This window comes from Gopherus evgoodei, chromosome 2 (genome assembly GCF_007399415.2).
Source record: "Gopherus evgoodei ecotype Sinaloan lineage chromosome 2, rGopEvg1_v1.p, whole genome shotgun sequence".
In the NCBI taxonomy this organism is placed as follows: domain Eukaryota; kingdom Metazoa; phylum Chordata; order Testudines; family Testudinidae; genus Gopherus; species Gopherus evgoodei.
This window is the reverse complement of record NC_044323.1, coordinates 261,812,349-261,838,491: the sequence shown is the minus strand read 5'-3', so window position 1 is coordinate 261,838,491 and position 26,143 is coordinate 261,812,349. Positions and strand designations below refer to the sequence as shown.

General features: G+C 43.4%; 1 protein-coding gene across 1 annotated transcript; it reads right to left on the bottom strand.

Annotated features, from left to right (window-relative positions):
* Nucleotides 1-272: 272 nt before the first annotated feature.
* DCSTAMP (dendrocyte expressed seven transmembrane protein) lies at nucleotides 273-24,009 on the bottom strand. Its single transcript, XM_030549597.1, has 4 exons — nucleotides 23,960-24,009; nucleotides 7,006-8,059; nucleotides 1,934-2,263; nucleotides 273-1,190 (listed from the first exon to the last, which is right to left on the bottom strand). Exons 2-4 carry the CDS (start codon nucleotides 8,056-8,058, stop codon nucleotides 1,107-1,109), a joined length of 1,467 nt encoding a protein of 488 aa, XP_030405457.1. The 5' UTR covers nucleotide 8,059; nucleotides 23,960-24,009; the 3' UTR covers nucleotides 273-1,106.
* Between the last annotated feature and the right edge of the window lie 2,134 nt (nucleotides 24,010-26,143).

Here is a 26,143-nt window from a genome sequence, read left to right as displayed (position 1 = left end):
CATTCTACTCCAGGACCTGGAATGGAACCCAAGATTCTTTGAGTCTCACCACTCTTCTACTATCAGTAAAGTTCTGGCAAAGTATATGTCTCATTCCCCTCTAGTGCTTGTCCACATAGAGGATAACAACCTACTTCTGCTGTCAGTTACTCCATTAGTTCAAGTGTCAGAGGTCTGTGTGATAGATCTAAAGATTCTCACCTTGCAGATGAATAATGTGGGTATCGACAAGCTGACACATGATGGAATTTATGTTTTTACAGTTTTCTTTTTTAAAAATCTAGGAAATTACAAAAATAAAACCCCTATGTTCACAGAACATTATTAATATTGCAAGAAGAAAGTTAGGAAATGCCAGAATCAAGGTGGTTCAGGCAAACTTTGATTACTGTAATCTTATATATGACCAGTGTAGTTCCCTGAAATTGTTTGGAGAGTATTGGTTAGTCCAAGAGAAAACAAGGACACAGAAGGCCTGATTTTCCAGTGCCTTGCACTTTGTGGCATTTATGTATGTGTAAAACGAGTCCAGAGTGCTTGTCAGATGCTATTGGTTCAAAATAGTAGCATCTTGCTCTCACTTCACATATGTGTAAGGTCACCAGTTCAGCAAGATACTTGAAAATATGTTAGGATCAGTGATTTCAATGGGCCAGCTCATGCTTAAAGTTGGATTGGAGACTAAGAACCTGATTCCTATTCTACAGTAGAGCCACTTTACACACTGTGGTGTTACTGTAAAATAGGTAGGAGCAAATGTAAATTACAGGGTAATACTGCCACAACAATGTATGGTGGCTTTACCAGGAATGGGAATCAGGTCCTAAATATCTGCACAAGGTGCAAGGCAGTGCAGAGTCAGAGTTGAAATTGATTAAATAATAGGATTAAATATTATTACAGTTTCCCAAATGTTACCAAAATACTGCAGGCTGCTATCTTTTGACATCTATTTTTACTTATTGAAAATGTAAATATAATATGCAAATTAACTGGTAGCACTTTATGGAAATATTTTTAAAAAGCAAGAGCAATACAGGTGCAATATACGGGGACCTGTTAACCCAAAGAACTGTGAACATATCCAAAAGGTTACTTGGCCTTTTTCAAACATTGTTGATGTTTATCATGTTTTTTTCTTTCTTCCTGACCATTCCCATTGCCTTGAATACTGGGAACCAGAAATGGAACTGAGAAGACAGAAAAGGTGGGTTAGTGACATGTTACCACTGAGTACCAGTCCTTCACAGACCCTGCCATCCAGCATTTTAAATGCCAAGAGCTATTTTTTGCATAGAAATCCATTACAACATATATATGTGGGTAGTTCATTGTTTTTTGCACATGAAAATAAAAAGTTCTTCTCGCTATATGCTATTTGCAGTATCCATTCAATTGTGTTTTACACACAGAACTGCATTAACCATAGTGCAAATTGATCTGCTAGAAACTGAACATTGTTAACAGTAAGAAGCTGATTATTAATACCAGTTATTTCATGTTTGGATCATGAGAACACCATTTATAAAGTAGGCACTTTCCACACACATATGAAGACACAGGGCCAGTGCATGATTATCTGGCCTGTTTAGGTGTGCCTGTGTGTTCTAATATAGTTCAAGTGTTGTGTGGATAGGGAAACATGGTGATAAAACTGCAACTTACCTCTGGCCCCAATTCAGGAAAACACTTAAGCATGTACTAAAATCCATTTCTGTTCAGGAAAGCATATTAGCATATGCTTAAAGTTAAGCTAATGTTTAAGTATTTTCCTGAACTGGGGCCTTTGTGATTAAGCAGAACAAAACCCTGGATTCAGCTACACGTGGACTTTGGAAAAATTCTGATCTGCATCTGAATCTGAACTGTGTAGTTATTGTGAGAGAGAGCACGTGCAAGAGAGAGCTTTTTTTCCATAGTATTCATGGCTTACCTTTGTAGCAAATGAATTCCATTTCCTTTTTACATTTTCCTGTGGAATCTTTGATCTTTTTCTCAGTATTTTTTTATGCAGATAATGTATCCGTTCCATCTCTATGTTGGGATAAAATGAAGTTGACACAAGTATTTTAAGTTGCATCAGGGTGGTGGAGAATAACGCAAATATTATTAGACAAAAGATGATGCATCCAAGCTGGAGCCATGTTGAGGAGAGTGAAAACTCTGGTTTAGGGAGGCATTCATGCTTAAATAGAGAAGAGTTAAAGGAAACATTTGTTGTCTTGTGCTCTCCTTTGTTGAAAATAAACATGTTTTCATTTTTCTGTATGGGGGAAAAAGCTGGTTTTAGTTCCTATTAATTTCTTTTAAAATAGTTATTGCATTTCATACTCAGCTGTGCAGAGTGATCTGTATTAGACATGATGATCTAGCCCATCTCCTGTCAATGAAGGATTGTTCATAATGGTATGTTTACTTGTGAATCCCCAGTTGTGTGTGAAATGTGCCAAATGATAGGATTTGCACCAAGTCTTTTTGGAGTCCCTCAGTCTAAGGGGTCAAACTGTCAGGAACTTTTCCTTGATGATATTGTCCCTCTCCTTAATTTTATCCTTTTCCTACTGTAAACCATGTCAATTATTCCTCTCTGGTGTAGACAAGTCTCTGCTTACCTTTCAGTTAGGCAAGAGCTAATTACACTCTCCTTTAGTCCATCTTTACAGAGGTGTAAATTAAAGTGGTATTTTGCTGCTTGATCTTTCCTCATAATTTACTCTCTCTGCCCCCATCCCTCACCCAGTAACTTTTGTTGCTTTTTTCTGATCTCTTTGATATGTCTGATGATTAACAGCTAAAGAAGGGGTGAGGGAAATTTATTCACAAAGGTACTGTGTAAATGAGCCAGTGGATAAGAGAAGAAAGACCACAGAAGATATTCAGTATGAAACACAGATACAAAAAATGAAGCCAGATTGTGCCTGTCTTTATCAGGATTAAAGTGCTCAAGAGGTTGCAGGCTTCATTCTGCTTGACTAGTCTTTGGCCTCTATCTCTGAGACTGACCACTATGGGGCCAACTGTGGTGAAGATAGGGTGTTTTTTTTTATGTGGATACCTGCCTACAGGGTATTAGAACCACTTCATAGGATCCAAATTCCATAGACTTCAAGGAAGTTGAAATAAAGGTTTGAACTTTGCAGCCTGGGCTCCAATCTACTAGGAATTGTACTCATTTCCCACATAGCAGAAAACTGAGCAGTAATCAGAAGGCTACATTGTTCAGTCAAATCCATCTCTATGGGACCAGACAGCTCTCCGCAGAGCACAGTTTGGATTATACATAGATTATCCTGTTTGTATACTACCACCCTCTATTACAGAGACTCAGTACTGCTCATTTGTCCAGTGCAGGTAGAACTGATCACAAGTCAGAATCTCCATTCCATGAAATTGTGGTATTTTGACAATTGCTTATGTCCAAGCTCAAATATTGAGTGTTTGGGGAAATGAAAAGTCCTGAATGAAATGTAGAAACGTTTTGCTTTTGCTCAGTGAACTGCATTCCTTCACCTGAGCTGCCCCACTGCCTCAAAGAAGTTGCAACTCTGCTGCCTCAAATCCCCATTCTCATCTTTGGGTCAGGTCCCCCAGTCAGATTACATCCCCCATGATGTACTGTGGCCAGGGGATTCCCATTATATCCCACAGTGGTCCACCCAGAGGGGAAACTGCAATGTATCATGTATGTTACCTGGACAGGGAGTCCACCCAATAGGGGAAAATGAGGGCATGAAGCCCGCAAACTGCAAGTTCCATGACAGACTGCAGCAGTATAAGTAGATTTGATTAGACAAACCGAAATGTTTCAATTGGGGAAAAACCCAATCCAAAAAACATTTTGTTTCAATTTTCCCACAGAAATCTTTGATTGTGCAGAAACCATGTTTTCCATAGGAAAAACATTTTGTTTGAAAATCCTTGACCAGCTGCAGTTACAAGTCTTAAAAAGCAAACAGCTCTCTGTCTTTGGAGAGGAAGGAGCGAGGGTTGGATTAAGGCAATTGCCTCTTAGTAGCCCCATTCCCTTGCAACCCCATCCACATCCACTCCTGTAACAGGGTGGGGAGGAAGAAAGAAGCACAGAGCCTGCTGCTTATAGTAGGGTGGAAGTGGAGATAAGCACACTCATAGATGCCACTGCTTGGGAAAGTAAGAAGGGTGTGAGAGTGCCATAAAGTGCACTGATTGGGAAGGCTGAGGGACCATTATACACAGAAAGACCACTGCTCAGGAGGGTGGTGGACCAGCATCTTCATGAAACCCACTGCATTGGGATTTCCTCTCGCCCTTCCTACAGAACCTATTGCTGTGCTGGGGGATGTTCCCCCAACAGTCCTCTGTGTGAGTGGGGGCTGCCACCTACAAAGGGATCTGGGTGTGGGAACTTCCTTGTAAAGCCTTCTGCTCAGAGCCGAGAGCATCTCTCTTCCCCAGGCCTACCATGTTTATTGCTCAGAATTTATAGAGGCAGGAAGTCTGTCCCTTTGAAGAAGGGGGATCTGAGGTTGTGTCCCATGCTTGCTGTGAAGATCAGAGTGGTCATGATGTGCAGTAGAGCTGCCATAGTTCGTTCCATTATACTGTTTATGCTAACATACTTTCAGAAGCTTTGCAAATTGATTTCAAGGCCTATATATGAGCATCCTTTGCAGTGCTCACTGGCTAGGGAATAAAAGAGCAGTAATGGGGAGTGAAACCTGGACTCAGTTTTTCTCCATAGCATTGTAGAACACCCTCAGAAATATGAGAGGCAGTGGATTTGAATTTTAGTATAGGTTTTTAAGGTGAGCGACTTCTATACTTCCCTTTTGAAGATGGGCCATCAATTTAATTTTATTTATTGAAATTAGTAAAATATGTGACACATGTGAGAAAAAGAAAAAAAATGTCTTGGCAGATCAAATATTAAGTAATTTTAAATCCCTTTCTGTTTGGTTGTAACTTGAAGCAAAATACCTAATTATTTCCCTCATTTTAAGAACTCTCCTCTTCAGAACACCTGAGATTTTTATAATTGCTTCTTGTATAAATTAACTAATTTTTTTGGGGAGGGGGCGGCAGGATTAGTGTTAGCACATTTAACCCCAAGAGGAAGTAAGAAGAATTGTACCTGCTGAGCAGCAAGAAATTAACAGTAGAGGAATGGACATGTGCTACACTGTACACACAGTTAAACATCTTGAAATCCCTTTGAGGGGATCAAGAAGTTGTATACTTTATGTAAGGTTTTTAGGCCCTAATCCTGCAAGCCACCCTGGGTGGGCAGACCTCCTGTGCCTTTGCAGGCCCCACTGATGTCTATGTGGCTTCACCCATGAAGCAGCTTGCAGGATCACAAACTTTGTTTGCAAGTATAAGAATGTGAGAGTAAAATGTTGATTGTTCCCTCCCTGTGGCATTCCATTGTGAGATCCACTTAGGGTGACCAGATGTCCTGATTTAATAGGGACAGTCCTGATGTTTGGGGCTTTTTCTTATATATGCACCTATTACCCCCTACCCCCTGTCCCAATTTTTCACACTTGTTATCTGGTCACCCTAGATCCACTGTAGGTATTTAGAATGCAAATTACTAGAAAATGCATAGAACATTTAGGTGGAATCCTCTTCCTAGCACACAAGCTTTCAATGCCTGTTAGTCAGCTTGGGTGGCTGATGATGCTGTTGTTATGGGTAAAGCAGCCCAGAATAAGGAGTATAAATTGTTAAAATGGCCTCCAGTATAAAAAATATTGTGTATAGAGAGCAGGAATCCCTGTGTGCTTAAAAGGAAATGAAGCTATTCATAAAGAGGAATTAAACACTAGAGCTTTCTTCTGAGATATATTTTCCATTTGTTGCCTTCCTCTGTGATAAACCAAGAGCGTTACCATTTTGTGTCAGGGTACTGGTTCCTGTTTAAAATATTCTGATTTCAATCCTTCCCTAAGCAATCTTTCAGTAATGTCACACTCCCAAGATTTCATATTTAAACACTATGTGAAGCTTCAGGGTAACTTGTTGCTAAAAAGCTTGTGGTGATTGGGCGCAAGTGGCACAAATTTATGAAGGGGAAGCTGTTGTGAACAGAAACCACAGGGAGGCTGGAAGTTCCTTATGGAGGACATGACCTGGAACTTACTTTGTGTAAGGGTCCAACTAGAGTAAAGTTGCCACCCCACCTGTTTACCTGACTGATTTTGTTTGGGGCACCCTACTTTGGCCTACTGCAAGTTGCAGGGTGATTCTTTTAGATGGGAGCCATTTCTATGTTATAAATTCTTTAAATAAAATGTGGCCACAGAGATCTTCTTCCTCACTCAGGAGCAGATCCAAGATGGAGACTGCATTGAATACATGCATAAGTGTCACTGTTCAATATACTTGAGGAACACAGTGGGGTTGGTAAAACAGTTTTAACATTTGCTCCTGAGTGATTCAGTATTCTGTTAAATGGTGAAATCTTTAAACGACTCAGCTGCACACAGAGACATCTCTTCTGTCACTTTCATGGTGATATCATTTACTATAAAAGTGGTGACCTACAGAGACCTTATCACTAATAGGCTTCCAGGGTTATGCTCTTGGGAGCAAAGGACAGATTGTTTCAAGCAGAAGGACCTCTCTTTGGAACTCCATAGCACCAGAGAGCATCTTGTTAGAATGCAATGCAAAATTTGTCTCTCTGTGTGGACCTTCCCCACAATACATCAACATACAGATTGGCTGGTGAAACTGTCCCTTCTACTACATATCTTCCCCTAGAAATATGAAACCAAAGAAAGAGTAGAGAATTGTCTGGTCCCATACAGCAACATTACTTGAAGCATTGCACAGACACTATGGTAATAACCCTACTAGAAATACATGAATACATGAATGGATGGGTAATGGTGACTTCTCTGGAATGAAAAAGTCAAAGGAAGTATCTATGGGCCCGATCGAGCATCCACTGAAGTCAAGAGGAATTTTTCTATACTAAAACTTATCAGGAGCAATATATTGTATTATAGATAAGATACTTACTTGGTACTTGACTTTCAAATTAACCTCTAGCTCTGGTAATGCTTGGAGATGCTTGCTCACTGAAAAAATTAGCCAGTAAAGCAAATAATCTACTGTTGAAAACAGAACCCAGATGCAAAGATTAATAAATACAGGGATTAGAATGCGTCCTATGCTTTTCCTTTCCTTGTGTGTAAGGCAGAGGGATGGGACTATCACATACTTTTTTCTTTCTTTTTTATTGAGTGGAAGAACACAGAGCTTTTGTTGCTGCCTTTGGTGCTCATCAAATTCAATGAACTGTTTTGTAATGTAAATATTCTTAAACTTCACACTATGAGTGCCCAAGAATTTTCTTAAGAAAAGGTATGTGCCAAGAGGAACTAGAAGGATTCCTATTATAGGCAACAACCCCTGGTTTATATAAGGCGGTATAGAAGATATATCGTTAGTAACACTCAGGATTTCTTGTTTTGTGCTGTTTAACTTCATTTTCAAATCTTCATCTGAAATTAAGTAAGAGACATTGAATTTGTCACTCAGTGATGCTACTTCTTCCACTGGGATACTTAAATGTTTAGTCTCATTATAAATCCACTGAATTATTTTCATATAGTCTTTTATAAAGGAAAATTGCTCAATCTCTAGATTGCAAGCTATACTGTCTGCCAATATCTTTAAGTTGTGAAAAATACTTTGGATGTTGCCAGCTACCACGACACCAGTCCCAGCAGCAATAAGTGCATTTCTACCTTCACGCAAGCTGCAAGAAAGAACAAACAGCATGCCAAAGCAGCGCATGTGCTTGGAGGAACACAACCCAGTAGACAGGCCAATCCAGGTGGACCCAGAAATTGCTAAGGAAACCAAAGGATAGTGTGCTAGAAAGGAATTCATGCCAAGAAATAAGAAGCTGCTTATGATGAAGCTAACAGTAGAGCAAACTGCAAAAAGCTCCAACAGATTCTTCCAGCCAGGCTTCCTCTCTGATACAAAAAGTCTCCAAATGTATTGAGTTACTGAGGCAAAAATTCTCATTTTCTTCTGAAGGTTGGTAATCCACTGATGGCTCATACTAGAAATAAAGGAAAACAAAACATGCCATTAGTCACAGTTAGCTGCAGTCTATTAGTAATATGCTTTCAACTGACTGACAAACAACACTTTGCATTACAAAATCTGCAGGGGGCTGGGGGAGAGAATGGGGCAGCCAGAGAGGACTCCGAACCAGAAGAACCATCTCTATGGTGCAAAAGGATAGCTCCATCTGTATGTCCATTCAGTCCTTCACCACTCACCAACTGTATTGGCAAAGTGGCTGAACCAAAAGATACTTTAGCATTTTTCAAAATATTTGCGTCCTTTTTCTTAAATTGTATATATATAGATTTAGTGTTTGACTTTATATATATATTCATTTTGGCCTAGACTGGGTCCTCATGCTACAGGGTAGTGCATGAGAGTAAGCCCCACCCTTCTCCTCAAACACACACATACTCCCCTGCACAGTTATGTTAGCTTTGCCAGAAGCTGCGAGCAGAAGATGCATTCGCAGTACTTCCCATTGTGACAGGTATTTCCCTACATCCCTCCTGAATTTTCCCAACACCCCACCCCTAAGTTTTATAAACTAGTTACATGCAGTCTTGCCAATTTAGTGATTGTTTGGACATTTGAATTGAAATTGAAACATTAATACACACTTTTATCATACACTGTATATGCTTTTAAATACGTGTATCTGAAAAGTATAATAGATTTGAAAAGTATGAACATAGATTAGCTTCCTTATACAGCTGTTGTTTTTTATGACAATGTCAGTGCATTCATTTCGGTGATGTTGGCCAACCTAATCATTTCAAATTATGATCTGTAAGCAAAGTCTAAATGAGCTCTCCCTGACAGCTGATGATGAAGTGGTGGCTGGGGGGAAAGGTTTCAGGACCAGATTGTATTTACATTCACACTTAATCTACCTAGGTATCCAGCAAACAGGGCTGTGTTGCCCAAGTGATAGATTTTGGCTGGGGTTGGGTTACAAATCACTTGAATGCGGGGGTGGCAGGGAGAATGAAATGTTGTTATTCTTATTGTATGAGTAAAGGGCAGTAGAACTGTACTTAGCCTGTGTTGATTGAGGGTATCAAGAGAGAGGGTGGGGACAGGTGTTTTGCTTGATGGTCTGCCTAAGTCAAAAGTACTATTTGACCTGCCCCTCTCCACTGTTTAAAGACAGAGCTGATTAGGCTCCATGTTAGTCTCTTGTTTTAAGTGCCCACTACAGCTGAAATCACTGATAATCAGGTCTAAGTGCTTAGATCTGCTGTGGGACAGTGTTTCTGTGGAAGAGACAGCCCAGTCTGCACTAGCAGAGAGGTTCTCCTACTGAGAGCTCAGCTGAAATCACTGAGAGCTGCGTGGAACCTCGAGAGATCAACTCACAGAGGTCACAGTGAGAGGTGGCAGCAGAAGGTGATGGCGCAGGGCCATTGACAACAGAGCGGTGGAGTGAATGGTGGCACAATGAACAACAGTGGCCAGAGCAAACAGTGAGCAGCTGGAGGAACAAGCAAGGTACTTTCTTGCCCCCCACCTGGGAGGTAAACTCACGTGAAAGCACCTCTGAACTCTGAGTCTCCACTGACCAAAGACAACACCAGTGAGTGTTAATGAGGCTGTTAAGAATGCTGGAAAAACAACACAGTTCATGCGAACAAACATAGCTGTGGCATCATACTTTCTATTTATGCAAGGGATACCACACACTGCAAACTGGAGGCCAATGTTAAGTGCATTGTCACTTGTTTATCCTGAAGTTGAACACTGGTTCTGAACAAGACCAGCAAATGCTCACTATCTTTCTGCAAGAAACTCAACTGACTGACTAAGAGCATGTGGTGCCACAGTGAAAGACTCAACAGTTAAAAAAGTGAACAATTCTCTCACCACATTCAAAAAATTTGCATACATGGCTGATGAATGCACCTAAGCAAAAGGGAAAATATTAAGTCACTGTGTACATTATCTTGATGTCAGTGGTAGGTCAATAGATGCATTTCTAGATGTTCAAGTTATAGAAGACACATCGGCTGCATCTGTGACAACCCACATCTTAGAAGAGTTAGACTATCATAGACTATCAGGGTTGGAAGGGACCTCAGGAGGCAACCTAGTCCAACCACCTGCTCAACACAGGACCAATCCCCAACTAAATCCCCAAATGGCCCCCTCAAGGGTTGAGATCACAACCCTGGATTTAGCAGGCCAATGCTCAAACCACTGAGCTATCCCTTGTTAAATGCTTGTAAATTGGACCCCAAACAGATGGCTGCTTGTGCATTTGATGGTGCTGCAAACTCCTCTGGAAGACATGGTGGAGTACAAGCTTTGCTCAGAGAAAAGTGTAACCCTAATCTCTCCTATACACACTGCAGAGGCCATCTAGTCCAACTAGCACTAGTACGAGCTGCAGACTCTTCAAAAGACATTAAAAATCCGTAAATTTAATCTCTTCATTATGTTCTTTTTTCAGCAAAAGTCCAAAAAGACTGAATATCTTGGAAAATATATAGAAGATACTCTGGGACTAAAGTTCAAATTAGTCCAACCTGGGAAAACCCTCTGGTTTTCTCATGAGCGATCCTTAGCTCTTGTCTTAAAATTACTCTAGCTGTTATTACTGGCTTTGGAAAATATCTACCAAGATGGGATGGCTCTAAGTACTGAGGCCGGTGGATTACTTTTGCTACTAAGTTCAGAGAAGACTACTGCTATTCTCTCTCTTGTAAGTCTTCTGTTGAAACCGCTTGGGTCACTAAACAATGCCATCCAGACATCTGCTACAACTGTAGAAGATCTTTGTCCAGCAATAGAAGCTACATTTGGATCAATCAGAGAGCTATACATTGAAAAAGTACTGGAAGAAGCAAAGACTTCAGTCCAGAAGTTGACTAATGAAGGCATTTATACTGAATCCTTAAATGAAGAGGACAAGAAGTGTTTAAGACATCTGAAAAAGTACACAGACTTGATTCTTAAAAATCTACAACAGCAACTTCTAGATTCTACTCAGCCTCTATGTAGCTTTTACAGATCCCTGTCCTATAAAACACAGACAGTTGAGTGGAGTGAAGCACCACCAGCAATGGGGCTGCCATGTGCTCAGGACAGGATAGAGAATTTGAACACAGAGTGGAATATCATACGATGAATGAATGGAGATTTGACTTCAACTTCTATTTTATCATCACTAGTGGCTCAACCAGATCTTTAGGCTATGTTTCCTGGGATGAAAGAAGTAGGAATTCATCTCTTGCTACTCCCAGTCACAACAGTTACAGTTGCGAGTTCTTTTTCATCACTGAATAGAATTTTGTGTTCTGAAAGAAGTCACCTTCTGCCTGATCATGTGAACTAACTAATGAGCATATCAGTTGAAGGAATGGAAGTTCCGGACACACAAGAAGCCACCAAAGATGAATGCATTGCATTCAAGAAGTTCATTAACAGAGTTGTGCAAAATTATAACAAGAAACCAAGAAGGATGTAGACGTAGTGCTTTACAGAAAGCTTGAGTAGCCAACTTTAATTTGTGTCATGATTTTAAAACATGAGTTAAATCTAATAAAATGGTCATGAAACATTTTTCAGTTTTTACTATGGTGTCATACAACTCACCTTCATCCTCACGGTCTCACCCCTCATCAGCCCTGAGGTTCCCCCTCTGTAAATTCAAACACCCCCCCCGAATTCAATTCCTGGAGAAAACACTGCATTGTGAGCAACTGAGTGGGTTCATCCCCTTCCTCAGTGCACCAGCCAATGGAGCTGTCTGGGTGGGAGTGAGGGAGTGTGCTGTCTTCTGAAATGGGATGCAGCAAAGTACTCTTTCCCCCTGCCCTGGAGGAAGAACCATACCATCTCCCAGGGCAATGCAACTACATATTTCCCTTAATACATACAGTGAGGGTTAATATTTCAGGTTCCCAAAAAAGGACACTGCCAGAGGGAGAAGAGCTGCAGGGAAAGGGGAGGGGGTATTTAGGGGGAGAAAGAGAGGAGGGGGAGCTAGATGGGGTACCTGTGGAGGGGGTACTCACTGGAGGTGGGGGACAGTGTTGCTTCCTGTCAAGGTGGCAGGATGGCTGGCACAAGCCCAGGATGCAGCAACAGCTGTCAGTCAACACTTCCCTTCGGGACTCCTGACCTAGGGCTGGAAGCTGGGGCCTGTGTGGGAGGGATTCAGCAGTTGTGGCTTGCAGAGGAATGGACCAATCAGCTGTGGATGCAGGGGAGAGATCAATTGGGAAGCAAACCAATTGGAGTATTTTCTGAGCTGCAGCTTGCCAGCTCTGCAAAAACCTGGACATTGCATGTTATTTGAGAAATCCTCCCAAACAGAGAAAGGGAAAAGAGGCAGAGTCAAGGAAAACCTGGACATGTGGTAACCCTATAACCTTAAAGACCCACTCTTGCCCTCTATAACCTTATTTCCTATGTGCCACTGTGTGTGAATACATACGTATGTGTTTAAATTAGAGCATTCTTGTGAAATTAAATCACAATTCAACATTTGCTAGGTAATAATATGTTTCCTGCAACCGCATTTTTTTTCCCTTCATTTTTTACAATATGTTTTTAATAGTGAGATTTCTCCAAAAATACAGGATGAATTCATACGCATATTAAACTTTTAACATATTATGATGTCAGATACCAATTAAATAAGGTAAACTATTGCAATTTTGGCCTGTAATAGGAAGCTGTTGTCTTTACAAAAAACATTTGAAGATATTACACTGGGTTTTCTTTCGCCTGAACACAGCAGGTTACCAGTAATTAGGCTAATAGTTCACACAAATACAGTATTTTACTCGCGCTTGAGTATATGAATTCACTGAAGCATTCACTGTATTGCGTGTCTTTTTCTCTCCTTGTTGTTACTTGTTTGGTTTTAGCAGTACCAGGTTTGCATATGATACAAGTTTAAAGTAAGAGAGGAGCAAGTTGTGTAGTGGTTAGAGCAGGGGCCTGATTCCAGCTGTGTTCTAGTCTGAGACTGCTTTGTTCCATTCTCCACTCTGTCATTGCCTCATTGTGGCTTGGCCATTCAGGTGTGGAGCATAACCTAATGGCTGCTTTGTGCTCTTAGTGCTCATTGACTTTCAATGGGAATTTAGGGTGCACAACAGCTCTTTGGAAATGCGTAATCCCTACAAGTATCAGGCTTGGAGAAGTCATTTAATCTCAGTTCCTGAGTTTACTCAGCTATAAAATGAGTGCAGTAGCAGTTGGTAGTTATAATGCTAGACACATCAGAGGAAAGTTATAATTAATGTTTGTGAAGTATTCTGGGACCTTCAGATAGAAGGTGTCATGTAAGGCTTCAGATAAGTGACACAGGGATAGAACTGAGAAGGGAACATAGACGAAACCAAATTCTTACCCTAGCCACTAGGAAATATGTTCCTTCCTATCTTATCTATCGTGAGCATTCTCATCTCCTTATGTATTGTCTGTATTGCTGTGTGGGTTCGTACACACAGACAGAGTCCTTAGAATGAGGACATGAGCTCAGTCACAGCAGAGCATGTGTTTATTATTGGAAAAGGGGACAGAATCACACCCTGTTGCTGCAAAATTCCTCTCAATGTTACTCCATGAGTCAGGGTTCCTTCCAGAAGGGAGGAGCTGCAGCCTTTAGGGGCTGTCTATGGATGTGACACACATGCATAGATCCAGCCAGCACAGTAACTCTGTTACAGTCAGTGGTGAGCCGGAGCCAGTTCGCACTGGTTCACGTGAACCAATTGTTAAATTTTGAAGCAGTTTTAGAACTGGTTGTTAACCCGCTTCCCTGTGAGAGGACGCTGCGGCTTTGATGGGCTCTGGCCGGGAAGTGATGTAATTACATCTTTGGCTGCCGGGGGCGCTGCACTGTGGGAGCCATGTGGGCTGCCAGCTGGCCCTGGATATGAGTCCTGTTGCTACTGCTGCTCCCACAACCCCTGGCCTTGGGGCTCCCGCTGCTGCCTGGTGGGTCCCTGGCTGCTCTGCAGGGCCTAGGCTGTGTCCTGCTGCTTGGGCTGCTCCGAGCCGCTCTCCCCATGAGTACACACCACCCTGCCTGCAGACAGCCCCTGCTCCATCCCCTGCCACACCCCTTGCCCTGCCCACAGTCAGCCCCTGCCACACACCCTGCCCTGCCTGCAGCCAACCCCTGCCACACACCCTGCCCTGGCCACAGCCAGCCTCTGCCGCACCCCCTGCCCTGTCCACAGCCAACCCCTGCTGCACCCCTGCCCTGCCCACAGCCAGCCTCTGCCGCATCGCCTGCTCTTCCCGTAGCCAGCCCGTCACACTCCCTGCCCTGCCCTCAGCCAGCCCCTGTTGCACCCCCTACCCTGCCCGCAGCCAGCCCCTGCTGCACCCCCTACCCTGCCTGCAGCCAGCCCTTGCCACACCTCCCTGCCCAAAGCCAGTCAGCCCCGCACTCCTCTGTCTCCAGCCAACCCCTGGTGCACCTCCCTATGGCCCTGCCCAAAGCCAGCCAGCCCCTGCCCTGCCTCCAGCCAGTCCCACATCCTCTTGCCTCCAGCCAGCCCCACACCCCCTGCCTCCAGCTAGCCCTGCCCCATGCGCCACGTCCACTGGTGCCCTGCAGTTCCCAAGGCAGTAACCCTGCACACCTGCTTCAATGAGGGGGGAAGGGAGCAGCTGGGACCCACACATGTACACGCTAGGGTGACCAGACAGCAAGTATGAAAAATCGGGACAGCGATGTGGGTAATAGGAGCCTATATAAGAAAAAGACTCAAAAATTGGGACTGTCTCTATAAAATCGGGACATCTGGTCATCCTAGCACACCCCCAGGGAGTGGCGGGGACCCACACATGTGAACCAGAGCTCATTTCTAGTTCAGGCCCATCTTTTTAAAAAAGAATTTTAGGTGGGGTTAACATACATTCATATTTTCCTGCACATGTCAGGCTTTTTGGTTCTTAAAAATTTTAAAAATTCCTCCCAGGAGAATATGGATGTTTGGTAACTCTATTGGTACAAAAAATACATACTGTGGCACATCCCTTATATCAGAACTTTGTATCGGGAACCGGCTGTTAAGATTTTGGTGGCTCATCACTGGTTACAGTATGTAGTCTAGTTCAGCATTTCTCAGATGTGGCCACCAGAGGCTTTTCTTGTGGCCACAGCCCCCTGGACTGTGATGAGGAGGGAGGGCTCCCTCCTCGTGCCCCTACCTTTTGCACCTGGATGCACTGCCTTGATGTTGGTTGATAGGGCTACCAGCAGGGATTGGATCCTGCCCCCCTCTGGATTCACCTGGGCCACAACGCTGGACAACCAGGCAGCCAGTGAGTTTCCTGCCTTCCCAGGGGCAGTGGGGCTCAGGCTTTGGGCTTCAGCCCTGGGTTGGCTGGGTGGCAGGCTCTGGACATGGGGCTTCGGGCTCCAGCCCTGGGCTCTGGCTGCACGACGGCAGATCCTAGACTCAGGCCACATGGCTTCAGGCTCCATTCCTGGGCCCCGGCCTCCAGTTGCAAGACTTCAGGCTCTAGCAGCAGGGCCTCAGGCTCCAGCCCCCTGCTACTCCCTCAGCCTCCATCTCCCCTGGCCCCCACTGCCTTCCCTGACTCTCCATTCAGGGCTCAATTTGTCCCTAGGCTTGCCAGGGCTGAGTGAGACTGCTGTGAAAAGTGATACGTGTATGTTTGTTAATATCACTTTTCACAACAGACTGACTTGCTAGCAATAAATAAATACATCTCAAAATCATTGTAATTTGTGCATATTTATTTGGTTTTCCTAAAGCTGATTAAGTATTTTATGAAAAAGTGTGAGTGTGGCCACCAGCAAGAGTTGGTGGCCATATTCTGAAGCCACCAAAAATGTTGGTAGCTGGCACAGGTAAGGGATTACTTATGTATTATTATTGTAGCAGGATTTTGTAAATGGATTATTATAGTTTCATCTAATAGGGAAACCTTTAATCTACACTTGAAAACTAATACACGTATTAAAGTTTTAATAGTAGGCACGTGCATGGTGGCAGGACAGAGGTGGATCAGCAGAGGGCCAGGGATCAGAGGATTTTCAGCTATGCAGGTACTTTAGTCTTTCGCCTCAGCAAAGGGAGTGGGTCCAGGACTGTGGAAGCTACTCCACCTATTAGGCTGGTGTAGCATCTAAAGGGCAGCACAGATTTCACCTCACAGCTTCAGTGGGAGGATTCCTGCCTTTCTTGCCCATATTACAATACTCCAGCCCCCAATGAGTTACGTTAAATAGATCTGGTATTCAATTTTTTTCAGTCTCAGAGAACTTCTGTGAAACTCCTAAGATACTTCGGGCTGTAGTCCTCTGTGAAGGTACAAGGAATTTTTAAGCTCTGCTAAGGAAGCAGGCAAATCTTATAAACTGTGAAATCCAAATTTCTGCAAACCAGATCAAGGAGACTGCAAGCTCCGATGGTGAAGCTTTGGTAAGTTCTATGGGTCAGATTCTCAGTTGGTGAAAATTGTCATAGCTCCACAGTGGAATCAAGCACGGAACTGGAGGGCCACAATAGAGATATGACTGAGGGTCTGACCCAGGACACTGAAAAGATCTGGATTTCTGTTCCTTAATGAATAATTATATAAATCAAATGCAGATTTTTTTAGCATTAATGTTACATTAAGACAAGCACTCAAATGTGAGATAATCACAAATTATAAGGTTGATTTCTCTTGCATCATCCCTTTAACACAAGCATATTTTCTATTCCTCTTCTCCTTGTTATATAGATACTTCCGTGCATTATTGTTTGTTAATGATTATACTCCCATAAAATATGTAGGCTGTGATACATGGCCGGGGAATCAGCATACAACACAGAAAAGATTGCCTGGATCTAAGGGTACGTCTACACTACGGGATTATTCTGATTTTACATAAACCGGTTTTATAAAACAGATTGTATAAAGTCGAGTGCACGCAGCCACACTAAGCACATTAATTCGGCGGTGTGCGTCCATGGTCCGAGGCTAGCGTCGATTTCCGGAGGGTTGCACTGTGGGTAGCTATTCCGTAGCTATCCCATGGTTCCCGCAGTCTCCCCCGCCCCTTAGAATTCTGGGTTGATGGGGCAAAAATCATTGTCGTGGGTGGTTCTGGGTAAATGTCATCAGTTATTCCTTCCTCCGGGAAAGCAACAGCAGCAATCATTTTGTGCCCTTTTTCCCTGGTTTGCCCTGGCAGACGCCATAGCACGGCAACCATGGATCCCGTTCAGCTTTTTTTTTTACAGTCACCATATGTGTACTGGATGCCGCGGACAGAGGCGATACTCCAGCACTACACAGCAGCATTCATTTGCTTTTGCATGATAGCAGAGATGGTTATCAGTTGTTCTGTACTGTCTGCTGCTGGTGTAAACTGGCAATGAGATGATGGATATCTGTCCTTTTGGGCTGTCTGCTGCTATCATGGCTGCCCCTGGCGGAGATCGGCTGGGGGTGCAAAGGAAAAACTGGGAATGACTCCCCGAGTCAATCCCTCCTTTATGGTTTCTAAAAATAGAATCAGTCCCGCCTAGAATATGGGGCAAGTATAGTAGAGAACCAGTGTATCAGAGCACAGCTGCTCCGTGTTAGATCCCGCAGAAATGATGAGCTACATGCCATTCACGGGGGGGTCCCTCTGCAACAACCCCACCCGTTGCTTCCCTCCTCCCCCAACCTTCCTGGGCTACCATGGCAGTGTCTCCCCCCATTTGTGTCATGAAGTTATAAAGAATGCAGGAATAAGAAACAATGACTTGTTAGTGAGATAAAATGAGGGGGAGGCAGCCTCCCGGTGCTATGACAGTCCAGGCAGGACATTAAGGGTGTGGGGAAGAGGAGCCCAGCATGCCGCTGCTATGATAGTCCAGGCAGGACAGAATCTTTTCTTTACACAGGAAAAGGAGGGGGCTGATGGAGCTCAGCCCCCAGTTGCTATGATGAGGACAGTTACCAGCCATTCTGTACCATCTACTAGGAATGACCGAGAATCATTCCTATTTTCACCCAGGCACCCCCGGCCAGCCTCACCTGAAGCCAGCCTGGAGCACTCACGGGTTGATAATAAGAATGGCTACCAGTCCTACTGCACCATCTGCCACTAGACAGGGGAGAGGAGTGGATACTGCTCTTCACTGCTGCAGAATCCCATCTACCAGCAGCATTCAGTAGACATAGAGTGACATTGAAAGAAGTCAAGAAACAATTTCTTTCTCTTTTCTTTCCCGTGGGCGGGGGGAGTAAATTGACGATCTATTCCCTGAACCACACCGGACAATGTGTTTGAACCTACAGGTACTGGGAGCTCAGCCAAGAATGCAAATACTTTTCGGAGACTGCTGGGGATTGTGGGATAGCTGGAGTTCTCAGTACACCCTTCCTCCCTCCATGAGCATCCATTTGAGTCTCTGGCTTCCCGTTACACTTGTCACGCAGCACTGTGTAGCATGGAGATTTTTTTTTAAAACGCTTTGGCATTTCGTCTTCTGTAACAGAGCTTTGATAGAACAGATTTGTTTCCCCATCCAGAGATCAGATCCAGTATCTCCTGTACGGTCCATGCTGGAGCTCTTTTTGGATTTGGGACTGCATTGCCACCCGTGCTGATCAGAGCTCCATGCTGGGCAAACAGGAAATGAAAATCAAAATTTCGCATGGCTTTTCCTGTTTACCTGGCCACTGCATTCGAGTTCAGATTGCTGTCCAGAGCAATCACAGTGGTGCACTGTGGGATACCACCTGGAGGCCAATACCGTCGATTTGCGGCCACACTAATCCTAATCCGATATGGTAATACCGATTTTAGCGCTACTCCTCTCATTGGGGAGGAGTACAGAAACCAATTTAAAGAGCCCTTTATATCGATATAAAGGGCCTCGTAGTGTGGACGGGTACAGTGTTAAATCAGTTTAACGCTGTTAAAATCAGTTTAAACGCATAGTGTAGACCAAGCCTCAGATAGCTTTTGAAATTAGGGAGATGAAAGAGAGAGAAATACCAAAGCAAGACTTTGGACACAAGAAAAGCATTAGAGCCAGGATGGTGGATATTTGACACCCATGAAATATGCATACACTCTGAAAACAAACTTGAATATCTAATTCCAGGAAGAATGGGCTGTCGTTATGAGTTGCAAAATTGGCATGTGTTTGCATATCACTTTGCTAAAGTTTAGCAAATACGGGGCCAGATTGTCCCTAGTCTTTGTGCTGATACACAGTGTGGAGTTCACAAGGGGCTATTAGTGATCTGAGTCCCATGGCCCCTGTGATAAATGAAGTGAGTGTCTGCAAGGGGGCGGGGGAAGAAGCTCTCTTTTACGAACACCCAGCCAGCCAGCCAGCTGTAAAATCCCCTCTTGGTGTCAGTTCTCTGCTTGCTCTACTTGTAAAGAGTTAACAAGCCCACAGGTAAAAGATCAGGAGTGGGCGCCTGACCAAAAGAGCCAATGCAAAGGCTAGAACTTTTAAAATTGAGAAAGAAACTTTCTTTTTGTCTGTTGTTCTCTGGAGAAGGAAATAGAGAGAAGCAATGCTATAAGCAGGAATTCTGTGTAAGGCTCGAACCAGGTATAAAAATTCATCTTCATACCTAGAAGAAATCATTGGACTGGGCATGTTTAGATTAGGTTTATTTCTTTGTTTTGGCTTGTGGATCTCCTCTGTGCTAACCCCACCTGCTTTTGTTTGCTTGTAACCTTAAGCTAACCCCAAGAAAGCTATTTTGGGTGCTTAATTTTTAGAATTGCTCTTTTAAAATCTAGCAAAAGCCTAAGTTCCAGATGTGTTTTCCTCCTTTTTGTTTTTATTAAAATTTACCTTAAGAACAGGATTGGATTTTTGATGTCCTAAGAGGTTTGTGCATGTTGTTTGATTAGCTGGTAGTAATGGCTAATTTCCTTTGTTTTCTTTCTCAGCTCTTCCCGGGGGAAGGGTGTGTGAAAGGGCTTGAGGGTACCCCACAGGGAAGAATGCCCGAGTATGCCTTCCTGGGTCTAATGGGGGGCATGCATTTGGGTGGTGGCAGCCAAGCCAAGGTCAGAGAAAAGCTGTAACCTTGGGAGTTTAATACAAGCCTGGAGTGGCCAGCATTAATTTTTAACTTCCTTGCAGGCCCCCATCTTCTGTACTCAAAGTGACAGAGTGGGGATTCAGCCTTGGCAGCCCCATTTTCCTTCCATAGTCACCCAGGGCAGTCAGTACAGTGCCTGTGTTTGGGAGTGCTCGGAAAGCAATTGTGCACAATCCTGTCCCCAGTCCCTCCAGCTCCACCTCACAGCCTACTCAGAACAGTGCCAAAATCACACCATCTAGATCACTGATTGCAACTCACCTGCTCAGCAGCTGTTTGTTTTATTCCTTCACCACCCAATTCTTAAATATAAAATGTCATCACCTGAGTATAGCAGGATCACTATACAGGGTGAACACTGGGGACTTCCTTAAAAAAAAAAAAAAAGCCTTGAAAGCCAAAAACTCTTTGGAGTTGCATCAGCTACTCGCTCTTTTGACCAGCTGATCGTCTTTGGGACTAGAAATTTACACCCTGGTTCAGAATTAGAAACGGATCTGTGTGAAATGGTTCAGCTAAAAATCATGCGTCAGTCCTTAAAACATTTGGTAAATTCTGAGAGCTTTCTGGAACTTCTAATATGGAAAAAGTAAATCAGTGAAGCTATGCTGAAGTATGGCTACGTTGCATTTTAGTAGGAGGGAAAAGAACAACCCCTCTATATCTACTGTATTATAGAGGCAAAGTGCCCTCCAGCAAAGAGTCTCATCCTTTTGTGTCTGTTGCCTAGTTTTGGAGCATTTTGCCCGTCAGCGACCCTGCCCTTTCATTTTTACAAGTCCTGTATCTTCCTTTCAACAATGCAGCATGGTTATCCTTGTATTCTCCAGCATACACAGATTGCCATTATACATAACAAAAAGAGAAATCAGTCTGGGAAAGCAATTTCCTCCCCCTAGATTCCTATTTTTTGTCGGCATCTATATATTATACTATTGAGGGAAGGTGGATCCTAGTGATCCGAGCAAAAGATGGGAGCCAGAGACTGCTGAGTTCTACTCCTGGTGCTGGCCTGATTCTTCCTGTGTCCTCAGGCAAGTCACTCAATCTCTGCCTCAGTTCCCCCCCCCCCTGTAATTTAGCTATTTAAAACAGGAATCCTCATAATCATCTAATTTGCTGGGTACTGTAAGGATTAATTATGAGAGTGATGCCAGTGGCATTTAATGTTTGTCATGTGTCTTGATGATGTAAGGATTACAGACTGGAAGAGATAAGAACTAGTATTTAATCTCATTTTTAAATGAAAGACAAGAATATTGGCAAAGGGCTTTTAGCCCAGATTGTAGTCTTCAGACACTGTTCATTGTTGTTGAAGTGGGATGAAGAACAACTGCATCGTACCAGAAGTTCCTGGAGAACGTCATCTCACTCAGCCACAATCCCTCTGCTAGAACGGGAGTTCTGTCACTCTTTTAGAGCACATGCTCTCTACACACCTTTTTCCAGCCCCTTCTCCTCTGTCGGGTATGGAAGAACTTGGGCAATAAGCATTCTTTTTTGGGGGAGTCTAGCATTATACCAGCCTGTGCTCCCCAGCTCACTGTAGTTGTTGCCTCTGCGGGATCACAGGTGAGGGAGGTTGCTTCTTGTACCCTCTCCCAATCTCTTGTTCACCGATAATATAGCCATTCCTTTATATTTCACATTCATATTCTAGCACTAAAATCAAAGACAAGACTTATCAGTGGTGCCGAAGGGAAAGGAGACCAACACGGGGATATTTCTAAAAATATCTCTGTATGTTGTGGACTGCTACATTATATAATGTAATGAGAGCTATACTACTGATATACAGCTTCACTACCCTCGTCCAAATTCTTTATTGATTTTTTTTAAAATGACTTTCACCTTGGAAGGAGCATGCAAAATTCTGTCTCATAAAAATGAGAAAATTAATGGAATTTGCCAGCTAATATCAACTAGCTTCCACAAAATATTTTGACTTGTCAGTACAAATTCTAAATCAAACCACTAGACAATATAAACATGGCTCATTTGAAAGCCATGATTGAATATCGTAAAGGCATACAGTCAAATACTGAAGTCCTTACTCCATTTTGACACAGTCTTTGCTTGGGAAAAGCCCAAGGACTGAAATGTTGCGTAGTCCATACACAAGTTGTCGGGTGGGGTGAGGGTACTTGCATAATCACAGTCTGCTTCATGACTATATAAAAGTCAAGCATAGTTTGACCACAAGTGGCCCCATTATTTCAACAGCTACTTGAAGGGAAAAGATTACTCATAAGGAAAAGGGTGGCATTATGAAACCATTCCCCAGACAATACACAGTATTTTTATATAAAGCAAAAGTTGTATTAGTGGCTGCATTTTACATTGTGATTTTATCTCATGCATTATACTTGTGCTTTGCATACTGTTTAATTTGTTCTTTAAAATCCACAGAATACATAAAAGTAGGAAAAACAAAATCACATCTAAGTTTCAAAATATTCCCCTCCCATCTCTCCACCCAGTTTCAGCCGTCAGGGTTACACTGAGACTTAGAGTAGTTATTTCACCTTTTTAGAAGTACCAGGAAATGCTAAGAGGGTTTTATGAAGAGAAAAAATAAATGTAGAAAAGTTGCTTAAAACTTCTGTTTGCTTGGTAAGTGTGGGGCATTCAGCACAGAAATTAGAGCCTGGCCCAGAAGCCCACAGAAGTCAATGGAAAGACTCTTAGGGTATGTTTGCACGGCAATAAAATACCCACGGCTGGCCTATGTCGGCTGACTTGGGCTGTGGGACTATAAAATTGCAGTGTCGATGTTTGGGCTCAGGCTGGTCCTGGACTCCAGCCTGAGCTTGAATGTCAACACTGCAATTTTATCGCCCTGCAGCCCCACAAGCCCGAGTCAGCTGATACAAGCCAGCCATTGGTGTTTCATTGCAATGTAGACATACCCTTACTGACTTCAGTCAGGCCCTTGGTGTTCAATGGAAAGTTCGTATATTTAAATTGTATTTAGAGAGGGGAACGAAGGCAACAACACACATATCAATTACAATGCATAATGTTACATACATGAATGTGTAACTAAAATGCAAACATACAGCAATACAAAGAAAATGAGGTACAATAACTATCCATACACAGACAAAAACAAAGATGCATCTAAACACCACACATTCTTAATAAGAACCAAAGGACAATAGACCACCTTTGAGGTGTATGACTCAGTAAAGATAATAAATAGTGCAAGGTGGAATGGATTTATTTTATTCTTTAGGTTAGTAAGTTTCTCCATTGTAAACACATCCAGGACTGAGCCAGATGCTCACAGAAGACACATAGTGATTATGCCATGGGGCGGCAATAGTATGTCTTGCAGCTATTAAAAGAAAATGGAGGAAGGAATAAATTTTTCTAGTAGGAACATTGCTATCAACACCCCACAATGTTATGGATGCAGGCCCCGATGCTGCAGACCTTTAAAAACATGCTTAACTTCAAGCACAAATGTAATTTTTTGTTTGTTTGCAGCCATAGTTAATTGTGTGGGAAATCCCAAATGTAACTTGTATTTAGATTAGTTCCCCAAATATTTGTATGAATGTACAATTGAACCACTTATGTTCTGGAAAGAGCCCAGAGCTGAATTTCAGTGCCATCATTTAGGATCAGCGCTTCAGCTGGTGTGATTTGTTGTAGCTTCACTAACTTTACCGGAGCTAACATAATTTACACCAGCTGAGGAGCTGGTCCTTAAAGTGAATCCTTAGTCCTGGAATATTAATTTAATTTTTAACAGTGTAAAATCAGTACTTAATAGTTACAAACAGTTAACTGATTTTCCACTTCAAGCCCTTTTCAAATAGAACCCTAAAGATTTACTTACATGTTCTTCCGTAAAGCACATGGGTTGCTGTACTTCTTGATTTTGGTGAGGAGCAGGGACTGGAGCTAATAAAAAGTTTCACATGAGCCACTTGTCCCTCTACTCCCCTGCTGAGTCAGGCACACCACAGTTGTGAAATTATTTTGGTTTTGACAAAGATAAATGAGGATGTAACTCATGCACAAAACTGAAATAATGTATAATTTGTAAGTGCTATTTTTTCCTAAAACTTTCCTCCTGTCAGAATAACAGAGATCAGCAAATGAGATTTAGGGACAGACTTGGATACCTTTAACTTAGGTTGAAGAGTGTTTTACTCCACAAGTGCTCCCACTGAAATCTATATAAGCACTTCTGGAATAAGGTGCTGCTCACCGTCAGTAAGGGTTTTGGAATGTAGCTCTTATGAAATACATAAGGAATTCTGCCAAGATCATACACCCTAAGACAATTCTTGAATTATGTAAAATGTAGAAGTGGGTGGTCCTTAAGCTTAAAACAGGGCTTTTGTATGCACTTTTAACTGTAAAAAAATGTCTTAACAAGAGACAGAATAATACCCAACACAACATTTTAGTTCTGTAATGAATTAACTAATTCTCATGACACCTCTGAGCTAATTAAGTATGTGAACAGGCACCTTTCACAGCCTGCATAAATACATGATCTCATGCTATCATTATTAACATTTATTATTTGTATTAAAGTAGCACCTGGGGCTCTTGGTCTTGAATCAGGGCTCCAGTTGGTAGGCACTGTACAAACATACAACAAAGAGATGGTCCCTGCCACAATCTGAGTATGACCAGAGACAACAGGTGGATACAGCAAACAGATACGGGTAGCACAAGGAGACAATACTCATCAGCAATGGTAGCCGTAACCACCCCTTACTAGGAGTGAAAGTAGAAATAGGGAGTTACCGGTACGTGGCTGGGTTGGGGCCGGGTCTGGCCCCTTGGGCAGAAGGGTCGGCGATGGGGGGTCAGAGCCAGCCGCAGCCCACCCTGTACCAGTAAGTGTCCTCCCCTCCCCCGCTGTGGTAGCAGGGGCAGCCAGGGGCTCTGGCAGCAGTTTAAAGGGCCCAGGGCTCACCGACGCTACCACCCTGGGCCCTTTAAACCACCACTGCTGCTACCCCAGGGCTCTGGCAGCAGGGCTCCAGGGGTTATTTAAAGGGCCCGGGGCTCCCCTGCCTCTAGCACCCCGGGCCCTTTAAATAGGCAACGGAGCCAGCCGGAGCGGCGGTGGGGATCCGGCGGCTATTTAAAAGGCCAGAGCAGTAGAGGCAGCAGGAGCTCCAGGCCCTTTAAATAGCTCCTGAAGCCCCGCCGCTACTCCAGGGATCTGGGGGCTATTTAAAGGGCCCAGGACTCCCCTGCTTCTACCGCCCCAGCCCTTTAAATAGCCTCTAGAGCCCTGGGGTAGCTCCAGGGGCTATTTAAAGGGCCCAGGGCAGTACATGCAGCGGGATCCCCAGCCCTTTAAATAACCCCTGGAGCCCCTCCACCACTACCCCAGGGCTCCAGCAGCGGGGCTCTGGCAGCAATTTAAAGGGCCTGGGGCTCCAGACTATTGAAATTAGATGAAGGTTTCTAACCATTAGAGGAGTGAAGTTCTGGAACAGCTTTCCAAGGGGAGCAGTGGGGGCAAAAGACATATCTGGCTTCAAGACTGAGCTTGATAAGTTTATGGAGGGGATAGTATGATGGGATAGCCTAATTTTGGCAATTAATTGATCTTTGATTATTAGCAGGTAAATAGGCCCAATGGTCTGTGATGGTATGTTAGATGGGGTGGGATCTGAGTTGCTACAGCAAATTATTTCCTGGGTGCAGGCTGGTGAGTCTTGCCCACAGGTTCAGGGTTTAACTGATTGCCATATTTGGGGTCAGGAAGGAATTTTCCTCCAGGGCAGATTGGCAGAGGCCCTGGAGGTTTTATGCCTTCCTCTGCAGCGTGGGGCACGGGTCACTTGCTGGAGGATTCTCTGCACCTTGAGGTCTTTAAATCATGATTTGAGGACTTCAATAACTCAGACATAGGTTAGGGGTTTGTTACAGGAGTGGGTGGGTAAGATTCTGTGGCCTGCATTGTGCAGGACATCAAACTAGATAACCATAATGGTCCCTTCTGACCTTAAGTCTATGAGTCTAAGTTACATATGTCCCAAAACTTTAGATG